This window comes from Asparagus officinalis, chromosome 6 (genome assembly GCF_001876935.1).
Source record: "Asparagus officinalis chromosome 6, Aspof.V1, whole genome shotgun sequence".
In the NCBI taxonomy this organism is placed as follows: Eukaryota; Viridiplantae; Streptophyta; class Magnoliopsida; order Asparagales; family Asparagaceae; genus Asparagus; species Asparagus officinalis.
This window is the reverse complement of record NC_033799.1, coordinates 28,976,298-28,992,068: the sequence shown is the minus strand read 5'-3', so window position 1 is coordinate 28,992,068 and position 15,771 is coordinate 28,976,298. Positions and strand designations below refer to the sequence as shown.

Below are 15,771 nucleotides of genomic sequence, written 5' to 3'. Positions count from 1 at the left end.
CTCCTTGGGGCTTTAGCACAGCAGCATTCCGACAGTACCGCCTTGATTATGTTGGCACACGGACAGTGAGATCCCGTGTCTTGAGCGTCTCTCTTTCGAGACTTACCCGCACTCCCGGCTCTATAGTACAACTCATCAGTTGGATAACTGGAGCAACTCATAGAGTGTTGGCATGACTTCCCAGGTATAACACCATCATCATCAGACGAATGTGCTTCCCTCTGGGGATACGACGCTTTATTAGCGTTTTCAAAAGTCGCTCGTTCAAGTCTACGCTTTTGCGAGCGTGAAAATTTAACGGGCTCTTGAACTTCGACCCGCAATCCAATGCGGTCGGTAACATGGGCTTTCCATTTGTTATCTTTCTTGGGGGGATTAGCACGACCCCCGGTCTGGTTTATTGTTTGGGGACCTTTCAACGGTCCCAATCGCTCCTTGACAGGTACCTTGCCTCGATCTTTTGGTAAAGGGCCGAGGCGACCTCTCAAAGGAACCCTGGATCTTGAATAATCTACGTTCTTACCTGGCTCCGCCGGAGGTGCGGGAGCAGGGGAAACGGGATCTGGATTTGAAGAAGGCTGGACACTACTTCCGTCCACTTTTGTCTTAGGCGCCGGCTTCGCCTTTGGCACCCACACCTGCTTGTGTTTTGACGGCTTCTTGACTGTCTCTTCTTTCTGCATCTCTTCCGCTTTCTGCAGAAGGACGCGCGACGTTTCTTGATTCGCTCATCGAGGGTTGAGCGAGTCCTCTTGACACGAACCCATTCGTTCGTTTCTGTCTTGGAGGAGGAGTGGGTCGTTCGCCGTTGTTGCTCTTGGCGCTGTCTGGACTTGAGATCCTCATTGTAGCGAATCCCGTCCATCAATTCTGCGGCCTTGGCCAGTTGTCGCGCAAGGCGCTGACGCCGTCTCTGGCGCGCCCTCTTTGACAAGGTTGGAACACCTTCAGCAGTTGACTTCGCGGCGGAAGGGAGATCTGGATCTGCAACTTCGACCACGTTAGATGCCATTGGAGCATCGCGGTGAGTAAGTGCAACGGCGGCGAGGGGATCTTGGATCTTCGATCCTGAGGGCCCGCGAGCACTCTTGGAAGATGAAATATTCCTGCGCCTGTTTGGAGAGGCGGATCTGGAGGAGGAGGAAGAGAGGTACTCTTCAAACTTCTGTTGATCGAACTCGTATTCGATCTCTTCGTTCACCCGGATCTTGAAGGCCGGTTGCATCACGACGGCCTCGGCAACGGGGCCGTTGGCTCCCACTGTGGTCACCAGTTTGTTTTCGTCGAAAGTTGCCTTCATCATTGATTTCATTAAAACTTCAAACGTTACAAATGAATTCAAATAACAAAGAAATAAAAATTACAACTTTCTTAAAAATAAACACAATATCCGTTCGTCGTCTCTTGCTTGCGTGGGTCTTTAGCCTGTGACGGGGATGCTGATATCCGTGGACTACCTGGCAATCAGATCTGATCCAGAGCTTCGTCGATCCGCGATGAGATCTAGAAACTTGAAGCGCCTATCTCGATAAAAGTGAGATATTTGCTCTTCTTAATTTTACCACAATGGGATAATACTAAGGATCGGGTACGGGTGATGTAGATCTGATGAAGAACTCTCTTGCGTTGAAGTGCTAAATCACTCTTCAGTCCGGTAGGGCTTCGCCAATTCTCCAAAAAATCCAGATCTGAAAAAATGAGGCCTAATGTTTGTATTTATAGGCTTGAGGGGATAACGGAGCGGTTAAAAACGCTTAAAAGCCAAAATCTGCCTTGGAGACACCCCAGGGTGTCTTCACTTGTTCGGAGACACCCTAGGGTGTCTCCCATTGATCCGAGACACCCTAGGGTGTCTCGGTTTGGGCCGAGACACCCAAGGGTGTCTCGGCCTTGGCCGAGACACCGAAGGGTGTCTCGTTGGTCCGAGACACTCCTTTTGGTGTTTTTGACGGTTTCCGCCGTAATTCCTTCGTCCGAACTCGGATTTGAGTGATTCGAAGTGTGTTGGAAAGCCGACAAGGAGTTCTATCAGCTCCAATGGTTGGATTATCTATGGAATGAATGAGACATGAAGGGCATTGTTCCCTTTGTATTAACACTGAGCTGTTCGTAGAGACCTATAGGCAATTTTCGATGCCTACATGGATGAGCGACGTACAAGATGCGCTCAATGCTCAAAATCTGGAGGAGACCATCATGGTCGATGTGAGGCCACCTAAATATGAAGAGGCGATTTGGGAAAAGATGAATCAAAATGCTTGCGGGGTGATCAGGTCCTGTTTGGAACAGGAACTGAAATATGATGTGATTGGGGTGACGTCTGCAATGAAGATATGGGAGATTCTCAACAACAAGTATCTCACGAAGAGTGTTGAGAACAGGTTGCACTTGCTGTGAAGATTATTCAGATTTCAGATGTCCAGAGGCACCTTTCTTGCGGCTCATGTGAACAACTACACTAAGTTGTTGTCGGACTTGGCGAACGTGGATGAGAAGATCACAGATGAGTACAAGGCTATTATTCTTTTGGGCTCCTTACCGGATGAGGAGTATGATACCTTCGTGCTTACGTTACTGAACGGGAGATCTTCTATCACTTATAGTGAAGTGACTAACGCATTGACGAACTATGATTTGAGGAGGAAGGATAAGGAGACTTCCCGCGCTAGTACTTCAGGAGAGGCCTTGTCGACGAGAGGTAGAAGCTCATATCAGAAAGGTGGAAATAGAGGGAGGTCAAAGTCAAGAGGTCGTCACCAGCTTGGAAAGAACCAATGTGAATTCTACAAAGAGCAGGGACATTGGAAGAGAGACTGCCCGAAAGTCAAAGAAAAGGAGAATAACAAGAATAAGGGCCCGAAGGCCAATGAGGTGAATGTTGCGAAAGGAAATGATTCCGATGATTCGAGCTTTTCTCTTTTGATTACTCCGGAGGTGAACCATTTGGATGCATCGGAGTGGATGCTTGATTCTGGCACTACTTATCATGTGACTCCTAGGCGAGATTGGTTTTCATCATTTGAGAGACTCGATGGGGGTGTTGTTGTCATGGGAAATGATCAATCCTGTGCCGTTTGTGGGATAGGTACTGTGAGGATTCGGATGCACGATGGAGTAGTCTGTGAGTTGAAGGAGGTGAGATTCGTTCCTCAACTTAAGAAGAATCTTATCTCAGTTGGGGCTTTAGAGGCGAAGGGATTCAGGGTGACCTTTGAGGATGCTGTAGCGAAGGTTACTAAGAGATCTTTGGTGGTGATGAAGGGAGTCCGCAGTCATAATTTATACTATCTGAAGGGGAGCACCGAGATTGGCCAGGTTGCTTCGGCTATTTCAGAGGCGGACATGAGCAGATTTTGGCATTACAGGTTAGGGCACACAGGAGAGAAGTCACTGCAGGCTTTGTGTAAGCAGGGGCTACTGAAAGGAGCCAAGAGTGGAAAGATTGAGTTCTGTGAGCACTGTGTTCTTGGCAAGAAGACGAAGGTGAAGTTCGGGACAGCCATTCATAGGACGAGGGGCATCTTGGACTACGTGCACACAGATGTTTGGGGTCCCACCAAGACGATATCACTTTGTGGTCGACATTGGTTCGTCACATTTGTTGATGACTATTCTAGACGATGTTGGGTGTACACCATGAAGCATAAGAGTGAAGTCCTAGATTTGTTTGTGGAGTGGAAGAAGAGATTGGAACTGCAGACTGAGAGAAAGATTAAGACGTTACGATCCGACAACGGCAACGAGTATACTTCAGACCCCTTTCAGCAGCTATGTCGAGACGAGGGCATAGAGAGGTACTTCACAGTTAGTCATACACCGCATCAGAATGGGGTGGCAGAGAGGTTAAATCGGTCTTTGCTGGAGAAGATTCGATGTTTATTGGCGCATAGTAGTTTAGAGAAGATCTTTTGGGCTGAGGCACTTTCTTATGCGAGCCACCTCATTAATAGGCTGCCTTCATCTGCGATTGAGGGGAAGAACCCTATGGAGATGTGGTCGGGAGAGACAACATATGACTATGACCAGCTTAAGGTATTTGGTTGCCTTGCATATTATCATGTTAGAACTGATAAGTTGGAACCTCGAGCTAGGAAGGCCATATTTGTAGGATTCAAGCGTGGTGTCAAGGGATACAAGCTTTGGGATCCAGTTGATAGGAAGATTGTGCTGAGTAGGAACGTCACATTCGATGAGGCTTCTATCTTGAAGCTTTCCAGCTCTCATCAGGTGGAGAGCGACCCGACAGAGGAGATTTCACAGGTGGTGGAGATTGATGCAGCTCCACAGAGTCCAGATAGTACAGTATCCATTAGAGTGCTGACTGAGTGGCGCCAGGCGAGCACGACGGTGATGCGGAGGATACGGGTACTCATGAGCAGGATCAGGGACCGACGACTCAGGTTCAGGATACTATTGCGGCACAGAGACAGAGGAGAGACATACGAGTGCCAGCACAGTATGCCGACACAGTTGCATATGCACTTCCGGTGGAGAGTATCGATGAGATGGTGCCTACTACATTCAGAGAGGCCGAGCAGAGTTCGGAGGCTGATTCGTGGCAGGTGGCTATGCAGGAGGAGATGGAATCCCTTCATAAGAACGATACATGAGAGCTTGTTGAGCTTCCAAAGGGGCGGAAGGCGATTGGGTGCAAGTAGGTGTACACGAAGAAGGAGGGCATTGAGGGCACTCCAGTGAGATTCAAGGCTAGGTTGGTTGTGAAGGGCTATGCACAGGAGGAATGTATTGATTACAATGAAGTTTTTTCTCCGGTGGTGAAGCACTCTTCGATTCGGATTTTGCTAGCTTTGGTGGCACAGTATGGATTAGAGTTAGATCAGTTGGATGTGAAGACAACATTTCTTCATGGTGATCTTGATGAAGAAATATATATGACTCAGCCATTGGGATTCCGAGCTGCAGGGAAAGATAAGTTGGTTTGCAGGCTAAAGAAATCGCTATACGGTTTGAAGCAGTCTCCTCGACAGTGGTATAGGCGATTTGATGGTTTTATGCTTGGTCATTCGTACACTCGGAGCCAGTTTGATCCTTGCGTGTATTTTCGCAAGTTGAGAGGAGGTGCGTACATTTATTTGTTGCTTTATGTCGATGACATGTTGGTTGCTTCTAGTTCCAGGTCAGCTATAGATGAGTTGAAAGTTCAGCTTTCGAATGAGTTTGAGATGAAGGACTTGGGCGAGGCGAAGCGCATTTTAGGGATGGAGATCGGCAGAGATAAGAAGAAGGGCAGGATTTGTTTGACACAGGTGGCTTATTTGAAGAAGGTTCTACAGCGATTCCATGTTAGCATGGATACGAAGCCAGTTAGTGTACCGTTGGGAGCCCATTTGAAGCTTTCAGCTGACCTTTCACCGAAGTCAGTTGAAGACCGTGAGTTGATGTCGAAGACTCCATATGCGAGCGCAGTTGGGAGCTTGATGTACGCGATGGTATGTACGAGGCCGGATTTGTCACAGGCAGTGAGCATGGTGTCGAGATACATGCACGATCCAGGAGTGGGTCATTGGGATGCCGTGAGATGGATTTTGAGGTACATTCTAGGTACGCTCAATGTTGGTTTGGTTTATGAGCGGGACACTACAGGTGGGCAGCTATGCATTGGCTATGTTGATTCGGATTATGCCGGGGATTTGGATAAGCGCCGGTCTACGACGGGGTATGTGTTCACTTTGACCCGTGCGCCGGTGTGTTGGAGATGCACCTTACAGTCGACGGTGGCTTTGTCTACGACGGAGGCAGAGTATATGGCAGTTACGGAGGCTGTGAAGGAGGCTATTTGGCTTCGAGGACTTTTGGAGGAACTTGGTATATCACAGCGGTCTGTCACCATTCATTATGATAGCATGAGTGCTATCTATTTGGCGAAGAATTAGGTTTTTTATACGAGGACGAAGCACATTGACGTTCGTTATCACTTCGTTCGGGATGTTCTTGAAGATGGCGATGTGGAGATTGTGAAAGTCCACACAAAGGATAATCCGACGGATATGCTCACTAATGTGGTTCCGAGCAACAAGTTTGATCATTGTCGAAACTTATTGCACATTCGTGATTGTTGAGGCCGTTGACGGCCATTTGGATGAACTACGGGCGGCTTGATCCCTTGGGAGAGGGGGGTACGTAGGCAACCACATTGGTGCAGCCGAGTTTAGAGAGACGACACATTGGTGCTCATGTTGGTGTCGGGTCAGTGTTGGGAACACTTCGCCGAGGTGGAGAATTGTGAAAACGGCGAAGGAATTGTGAAAAATGTGAAGAATAACCCAAAACAGACTCCACCACACCCTGGTGTGGTGTCTGCCATGGGTGTGGTAGAATCTGTCCTGCACCACACCCTCTTCCACACCCACGGTGCAGGGTGTGGCAGAATCTGTCCTGCACCACACCCTCTGCCACACCCATGGTGCAGGGTGTGACAAACTCGTTTTTAGAATCCTCCTTTGTATGAGAATCCTCCTTTGTTTGAGATTGTGTTTTATTATAAATAGAACCACGTCTTTTAGGATTTCAAAAGGAGAGAAAAGGAGAGAATTAACATTGTTTTGAGCACTTTGAGAGGGAGATATTGTAATGGAGTTGAAAGCTTTGGTTAGGGTTATATTTGAGTGATTTTGTGAGTTATAACCCGTTGTATTTCTCCTCCATATAGTGAAATCTCCCTATCCTCTCCCCGTGGACGTAGGCAATTGCCGAACCACGTATATCTCTGTGTTTGGTTTGATTTGTCGTAATTGGCTTGGTTCGTGCAAGTGTGTGGCTTTCTTCTTCCGTGATCTCAAGTTCGTTGTGTGTGCGTGCAACGCTTCCGCATAGGCGCGCAACAATCCTCATGGTTCTTGCCTTGGCTTTTGCCATCGCAATTTCGACCTCGTCGCCCGCTAACGCTCAAAGTTTAAAAAGAAGCCGCTTTCTTGCAGGACATGGAGGAGGAAGCGAAAATGGGGGAGGGAATGGAAACGGAAATGGGGGCGGAAATGGAGGGAACAGAAACGGAGAAGGTAACGGAAATGGGCATAGACTGAAGAATGTAAAGTGTACGTAGCATGGATGCATCAATTTGCAAGGCACAAGGAAAGGAGTGTTGCGGCGATATGTGCATCGACGTCAACACCGAAGCCCTAAACTGCAGGAAATGTGGGAATGTGTGCAAGTTTACCGACACATGCTGCGACGGCCGGTGCCTGGACGTGAAATATAACCCCAGACAGTGCGGGAGCTGCAACAACCAATGCGCCAAGGGAGCAAAGTGTTACTACGGAATGTGCAACTATATATGCGTAGAGACATTATAAAATACATATATTAAAAAGGGGATATAATAATTATTTTGGTATATAAATGAAGAAGTGTCATCTATTGATTGCTTGTTCATCATTCATCGATCGAGCTCCAAATGGAGTCATTACATCAGAATATATGTTATAATAAGGATTTATAAAAGTAAGACTCAAATTTATAATACACGCTGTTTTCTTTTTGTTTGCTGGATGGTTAATAACTAAAGGCATTCGTAGCATATTTTCTTTTTTTTTATAAAAAAAGAAAGCTCTGCAGCATGTTTGCTTTTTTTTTTTTTAATTCCAAAGTTTCTGTACGTTTAAAAAAAGTTATATTTTATTCTGGCAGTATGGAAGCAATTTTCCCTATTTCTAGTTGAGTAAAGTCCTGTATATACGTTTAGCGTGAAAAAATATACCCTTCTTCAATTTAGAGATAGTTATACTAATGTATTTGATATTTTAATTTTTTATAAAAATTTTAGAAGATGGTGATACTGAAAAGAAGTGGCTGAATGAAAGGAGAAAAAAAAATAATATGGAAAAATCATCAAAAATTTCCACTTACTTCTGGAGTAATACTTATTCAAATAAAATTTCAAAATGTTTTTTTACCATTATTCTATAGATACATGAGGATAATACGTATATAGTCGTACAAATAACAAATATAAAGATTTTCCATCTTAAAAACATCTAAATTTGCAGACAAAGACATTATGAGAATAAAATTAGGTGGAATGGCTTCCCTCAAGGGGAAAAAAATTGGAAAATTTTTTTCCCCCAAACTTTTGCATAGTATTGTGACATTTAATCAACCGGTTTGGATCCTCTACACAATCGAAAAAATAGTGGAGTACCATTATCTTAATAGTAGCAGTTGATTTACTTAGTGCATGGTTGTAATCTGTCTTAGAATGTTAATTTGAAATATATGTGCAATTCATGGGGATGCTGTAAGTGTTAGGCTTAAAATGAATCATAACCATCTGCTAGATAAATCAACAGCTATTAATCAAGTATTGTACTACTTTTTTGTAATGGAAATGATTCAAATCCTTCAATTAACATGCTAGAAACAATTAAAGTTTCTCATTTCACCCTCTGCGATCCTCCACCTAGTTGGTTGTCTTATCTGTAATGCTTTGGTTTTTAATAATATCCCTATATGAGCAGGGCCTTAACCCTGCTTTTTCAGTTCAAAAAAAAAAGTTTCTCATTTCAGTTTTTCATTAACACAGACTAGTGTGCTCTTTACTGCTGTTGCATGCAAAGGAACATGTCAATAAACTTCATGCCTAGGTAAAATTTTGATTAGTTCCTAAAACCCCATATATGACAAACCAGAGTCAGATACTGCGTATTAATATTAGACTTGAAGTTCGACCTGCAACATGATCAAATTAATAAAAATACTTAATACTCCGAGTTGTACTCACGTAACTATCTAATGGCAGCTGGATTCTAAGTTTATCATTTATCCGGAGAAAAATCTTGTCAAGCTGAGTAAATTCTCTCCACTAATAATGAATTCGATACCTCTCTATTATCAATTACTTTTAAAATATCTCCATAATTTTTATCCTAAGCCGTTTATTTTAATTATAATATCATCACATTCATTTCTTATTTTAAAAAGATAAATCATAGTCATATACTAAATAAAAATAGTTGATGATTGAAAATTAAAAATAAACTCTCAAACAACTTAATTTCGAAACCATTATAATGAGTACAAGTTTATAATACACACACATACAAGTAGAGAAGGTGGAATATGCCAAATCAAAGACTTTCTGACAGTATATACCAACAATTGTCAAAGTGAAGTACAAACTTAGAAGATATTTGACTTTTGTATCAAAATCAAATTCTGCGTGAGGTTAAGAGGTAGCCCTCACTATTCCAGTGGGAGGCCTAACTTCTTGGTTTCTTGAAGAGGCTAAATTCTCCTTATATGCTCTTAAACGGGTGAAATTAAGGTTCAATTCCATTATCCTTCCTTCTATAAAAGCCCGTCTCATTCTCTTATGTCCTCCAAAACCCTAATCACCAAAAAAACCTTCTCCCTTAACATTTGTCTCCTACCAAATAAGAAAATGATGTCAAGGATCTTCATCATCGTGGCATTGTTCATGTGTGTGACCTTGGCAAGTACTAACACGCCATCTTCATCCGTTGAAGATGAATCACCATCCCTAAGGAGCACGAGCCATTTTTTTGACCACTACAACCCTAGAGCATCTATGACATGTGATAAGTTCCCTAGGGTTTGTCGAGCGACGGGGAGCCCCGGCCCTGACTGCTGTCGAAAACACTGCGTGGATGTAATGATCGACAATCTCAACTGCGGTGAGTGTGGGATGAAATGTAGGTATGGAGAGGCTTGCTGTAGTGGTAATTGTGTGAACATAATGTATGATGCCAAGAACTGTGGAGGATGCAAGATCAGATGCAAGAAGGGCAATTTTTGCAAGTATGGGATGTGTAGCTATGCTTAAGAGAATTCTTTTGGCCAAGAAGGGAAATTATAAGTGCAAATATGATTTGTAGGTACAGCTTGAAATAAGGATTTGGATTTGTTAGTGTGTAATTGTAAGAGATTGTAGTCATGATTGACTTATTATTTGTTAAAAGTTAGGTCTGCATGGGTCAATATATTATGATTTGTTTGTGAATTGTATCAAGATGGTTCAAAAGAAATTTATTATATATTATCTATTTATAAATTGTATTGATTTAATTAACTACTCTTCATGTATTTTTTGGCAAGTTAGGAATGGGAATATGATCATCCTTATTGCTTATTGAGTAAATATTAGGACTTAATTGAAGTTATTTTTATATACAACATTTCCTTGTTGCTTGAGTTTCTCACAGGAGTACCGTATGTGTAAAGATAGAGAACATGGAGGAGGAGAAATTTAAGTGAGAACTATATCCAAAACTTAGATAATTGATTCTATTATTTAAAGATGTTTTTCTCCACTTGCATTCATGTATACAATAGGGATTGAGATCTCCTGCACTATCAAAAAATATTAAAGAGACTATTGTTTTTAAATCAGAATCATCTATATATTTCTTCAATATACATCTGTGATTCGCTTGGAATGTGTGCAATACACACCACATAAATGATGAGCATTAGATTTTAGAATGAATTATGACCAACCACTAACTACTAAATATTTATAATTAAATTAAGTACAAGCCTCTTCATTATTTTTTGATACAAGAAAAAAAATCAATTATCTAATCATGCCCATTAATCCATGCACCAAAAAGAAAAAAGAAAAAAAAAGAGACACTGTAAACTGAATTCAAACTCATAGATCTGATGGGGAGTAATCAAACCCAATCCACAGGTAACGGATCTTAAACAAGCTAGAAAGCAATTTTAACTTAAAAGCTTAAGTTGTTAGCTACTTACCTCAACTCCTATTTTGAACTCATTATGATTTCTTATCACATCTGATATGAGACTATCTGATATGAGACTATGCTCACATATGACTCTCTAACAATATCAACCACAGTTTGTTGGCTAAGTTTCAAAGCTTTTGACTTATAGATTATGTCAACAACTCTAAAGTTTGCAACCGCACTAACAGTAAAAATTATACACTTTATAAATACATAACTATCAAAATGCAATGAATTATTAGGATAGGCAACTTGGTCAAACGTGTATATACATAATTAGTTGAGTTTTGACTTTATCTATTCAATGTCGCACGAGGCTGAATCATGCATAAGGGAGAGTAACCAAATTAGAATTATGGCTCAATCCAATCCCATGAAGAGCCTAATTAAGTGCCTAACTTCCTTCATTTGCTTGTACGAACTGAATTCTTACTTAGTCTTAAAATGGTGATGGGTCTGAATCCACATCACCCACATGCTCATCTCTTTCCCCCTCTATAAATACTCAATTCTATATTCAATAATTTTATCTCCTCCTCAAATTGAATTCTCCCCTTTCCTCCCTCAAATTCTTCTCTTTCGCAATGTCTCCCTCTCCCCTGTATCAAGAGGATTAAGAGTTAACTAATACTACTATGATAAACATTTTGGACAGAATCCATTCAAGAGATGTTACTTAAAACAACTTAAAAGGTTTGGGGGGTTCTAATTTAACAATATGAAGATTTGGGGGTGTAATATACACTGGTGAAGATTTTGGGGTTTAATATTACAAAAACCCAAGATTAATTAAAGATCCAATACCCTAAAAAATCTGCTCCTACCGTGGACAGGATATTGCCATGCATAAGTAGATTTTTGACACCAAAATAAGTAAAGACCCAAATTATCCGAAAGTTTAGACTTAAGTTGTGCGTGTTGTGCATCAAATTTCATAAAGTCTCTTCTGCCGTATCAAAATAACTATGAAGTTGTAGTCATTGAGAACACAAATTTAAACTCCAATTTGCCTCCACAGGAAAAGAAGGCTTCTCATAGACCAAAATATGGAGTATTTAATTAACGAACACCTTTATTATTATTTTTTAAAAATCTGTTTGTTTTTCAGAATTTGAAGATTTCCAGTAAAGTCTCTTTCTACAAAATACTATAGAGTTATGGTGTTAGGTTGGGGGTGGATACCAACCTCCGCCGAAGAGCTCCGGCGAGCTCAAGGATGTTGCAGGCGAGCGCGGACATCGACTCAGGCGAAGTCGACGACGACCTCCAGGCGCGGCTTCAGGTGAAACACGACCCTCGGTGTTTTGGCGAACGCGATGGTGGCTTTGGGCGAACGCGACCCTCGGTGTTTTGGCCCGACCCCTGCGTTCAGAGCTCCGACCTCCGCGTTCAGCACCCCACGCTCGCGGTTTTGGCCTCCGACCATCGCGTCCGAGTTCGTGCGCTGGCGACAGGCTGTCACCAGCCCATTCATCTCCCCTATAAAAGCAAACCCTTCGATGCCCTAGGGTTGTTGCTTCTCCTCCCCGACATCTTCTCTGGCGGCGGATAAAAACGCAGCGGCGTTCCCTTAAAATCGCAGCAGCGATTTCTCATTTAATCTCCAGCTTTCAACAGTGGTTGAGGGAGATTTAAGAAGAGAGAGAAAAGTGAAGAGGGGGTTTTATTGTGGGTATTAACACTGTAGCTACAGCGTTCATTTGAGGAATCTCAGTTTAGAGATTTGCTCTTGATTTGTAATTTCTTGTTAAATTAAATAAGAAATTATCTGTGTGGCTCCCGAGGACATAGGCAGTTGCCGAACCTCGTTAAAACTTGGTGTAATTTTTCTATTCTGCGTTTCTGTTGCATTAGGGATTTCGGCGTTTAAATTCCCAACATATGGATCCATTAATTTTCAACTCTTACTAAGTAAAGACCTAAAAGATTAGCTTTCGAGTGTGTATAAAATTGTGCCATGAATGGATTTAATTTTTTTGAAGTAAAAAACATGGTGAGATACCCTGTTAATTTTATATTATAAAAATATTAAACAAGCCAATCTGAAAATGGAGAAAGTAAAACTAGAGATTAGGGAGAGGACCCTGTTGTCACCTAATGTACAGTTAAAACATAAGGTTTTTTCAACAAACCCCATTGAAAGGCGAGTAGCAGAATGTTAAGGCTGGACATCCAGTGCACCAAAAAAAAAAAAACAACACTTTGTTCAAACATAAACACCTAGAAGTATATCTTAGACACTTGCCTAAAACCTGGGACATAACCTGAAAAACAAAGCTTAAATGACTGGATGGGTTTGGAGGGCTGACTGATTCGAGCTGGTGCTGGTATAATATCATAATATCACTTTTCTCTTTAGGGGAAGAACTTCTTCTCAGATGTGGATGTCATTTCCAAGAGTTGTTGTTGAAGAAGCCTTGAGATCGAATATTAGAGTTGACAGAGAAGGCCTATTTGTAAGCTCTCGGAAATAAGCTTCTTAGGGTGTTATACCCAGTCCACTTATCCTCCTAAATATTATTGGCTATGTTATTGAGAAAATAACAATTTTACCTTTGTGAATAGTCCCACATTGAAAAATAAAATGAATAGTTGTTGGTTTATAATGGTTCTCCTCTTATTGGGCTATGAGTAGTGTTTTAGGTTTTGTATTGTTTGGGCTTTGCATAACACACAGACGCGCACGCCGCACACACACGCGTGCTTTTTATTTCTTCAGCCTTCTTTTTTGCACGTTTTACACATTTTTTACGTGTGTAATGGCTGCGGGTTTAGTACGTAATGGTTGAATGTTATGCGTGCGATCAACGAGGGTTACAACTCTCCAACCCTATATAAACAGCCCAAGACCCTATTTGGGGACACACAACATTAACAAAATTAAAAGTTCTCTTCTCTCATTTGTTCTTGAAAGTATTCTTTGTTTTCCTCTCTAAAATTCCTCGGTTATTGTTACTATTATTTGGGCAACTTTCTTCATCTGAGCAGAAGCTCTGTTCTCTTGCCTGAGTACAGAGGCCGGTCGAATTTTAGGGTTTTTATTGTTAGGGGAGAGAGGTTCATCTGCATCAGGGCGATAAGCGGGTCCTTTATCTTCTAGGGCAGTGTTTACACAACTGCCCCTGATTAGGCCTTTTATTTTTTTGATTCTTTTTACATTCGGATTTATTTATTAATTTGCATGCTATAAGATTTTATTTGTTCTTTTCTAACAATCTAGAAGATAAAGTATATAGTTGTTAAGAATTAATCCAAAAGTACTGTTCTTTAAAAAAAAACCCGAAATCACTGTTCATAAAACGTTAACTGTTATTATTTTCACTGTTCATCGAAAAACTTACTGTTGACTCAAGATTTTTTTTACTATTCATCCGAATTTATAGTTGTTAATTATTGTTGATAATTATTATTTAAATAATTACAGTTAATTGTCTTATTTGTAATTAATTGTTAACTTGTTATAAATATTTTCCGAAAGAAAATTATTCAAAGTTTGTTCTGTTCTGTTCATCTTGAATCTTATCCTTTAAAGTCATAATTTCCTAAGTAACTAGTCCAGTGGTATTGACAAAACTCTTTCATTCCTTCAGATTCCAAAACACCTAGACTAGTTAACTTAAATCGGACTTATGACTAATCTTGATTATTCCAAGAGTGTCAAACCTGAGAAGTTCACCGGTGTTAACTATAAACGGTGGGCTAATCAGATGAGATACTGGCTCACCATCCTAGGTCTTCTATCTATCATAAACACTCCTGAGTCTTCATCTAGTGGAGTTTAACCCTCCAACTCTCCTCTTTATGGTCCTCAACCTGAACCTACTCCTTCCACTTATGGTTCTGGTGCTAGCTCCTTTTCTAGCTCTATGAAACGATAAGAAATCAACTATCATTGTTGCCATAGGATTCTTAGTGCACTTGCAGATAACCTTTATGACATATATTATGAGTTCAAAAGTGCTAAAGACCTATGGAATGCTCTTGAAGTAGAATATGACTATGATAATGTCGGAATTCTGCGTTTTACCTCATCTTCCTTTAATAAGTTCAAGATGGTTGATGACAAACCCATAAATGAATAAATTCATGAATTCCAAGATTTCCTTCGTCATCTTCAATCAAAAGGAAATAGCTTTACTGATGACTATAAAGTTTTTGGTCTGATTGACAAACTCCCTCCCTCATGGTTTAGATTTGCTGTAGATCTCCAACACAAGCAAATAGATCTAACACTAACTGAAGCCCTTAAGGCTATTCGAATTGAAGACTAGCATAGGCAAAGTTTCAAAACCAAGTCTAAAATAAAAGCTAAAGTGAACTTGGTAGAGGGTAAACCTAAATCTAGGAACTTCAAACCGAAAGGGAAGAAATTCAATTAAAACCAACAATCCTTCAACAAGTCATCTTTCAAATCCAATCCCAACTCTTCCAGCCATAAGTCTGATGAAAAGTTCTGCTATGTCTATGGTAGAACCAACTACCTGGCTCTCAACTATTTCTATCGGAAGAAGGAACCTGCTAAACCTGCTCCTAAAGGAAATGGGCCCAATAAAGTAAACATGATTGAAGAAAATCCAACTTCCTTCAGGTTAGCCTCTTCATCCTATTTTATAAATTCTCTTACTTCTTCCATTGATTGGTACTTGGATTTCGAAGCTAATATTCATATTTGCAATGATCGTTCTTAGTTTTCTACTTACCAGGAATCATGTGGAGGAAGCATAAGCTTAGCAGATGACTCCACCAAACAAATAATAGGAAGTAGACGTATAGAGCTCACCATAACTTCTGGGAAGCTATGAATCTGCAAAGCGTTCATCATGTTCCTTCTCTCCGTTGGATATGACCATCAATGGGTGAGGGGCACCATGCCCTCCCCTAGCTGTGAGATGTGATCACTATAGGGGTCATAAGAGATCTGCCTCATCATCACTGATAATCACATTTTATTACAATTTTATACCCTCATTATCTATTTTACATGAATAAATATACCATTAATAATTGTTGTTAGATTAGTTTGCACATAATTGAATGAAAATATAAA

General features: G+C 41.1%; 1 protein-coding gene across 1 annotated transcript; it reads left to right on the top strand.

The window, feature by feature from the left end:
- LOC109844197 (stigma-specific STIG1-like protein 1) lies at nt 9,360–9,928 on the top strand. Its single transcript, XM_020413157.1, has one exon. It carries the CDS (start codon nt 9,398–9,400, stop codon nt 9,797–9,799), a length of 402 nt encoding a protein of 133 aa, XP_020268746.1. The 5' UTR covers nt 9,360–9,397; the 3' UTR covers nt 9,800–9,928.

Excerpts from the sequence above, each read along its gene's own strand:
- LOC109844197 (XM_020413157.1), top strand. The coding sequence starts at position 9,398 with ATGATGTCAAGGATCTTCATCATCGTGGCATTGTTCATGTGTGTGACC.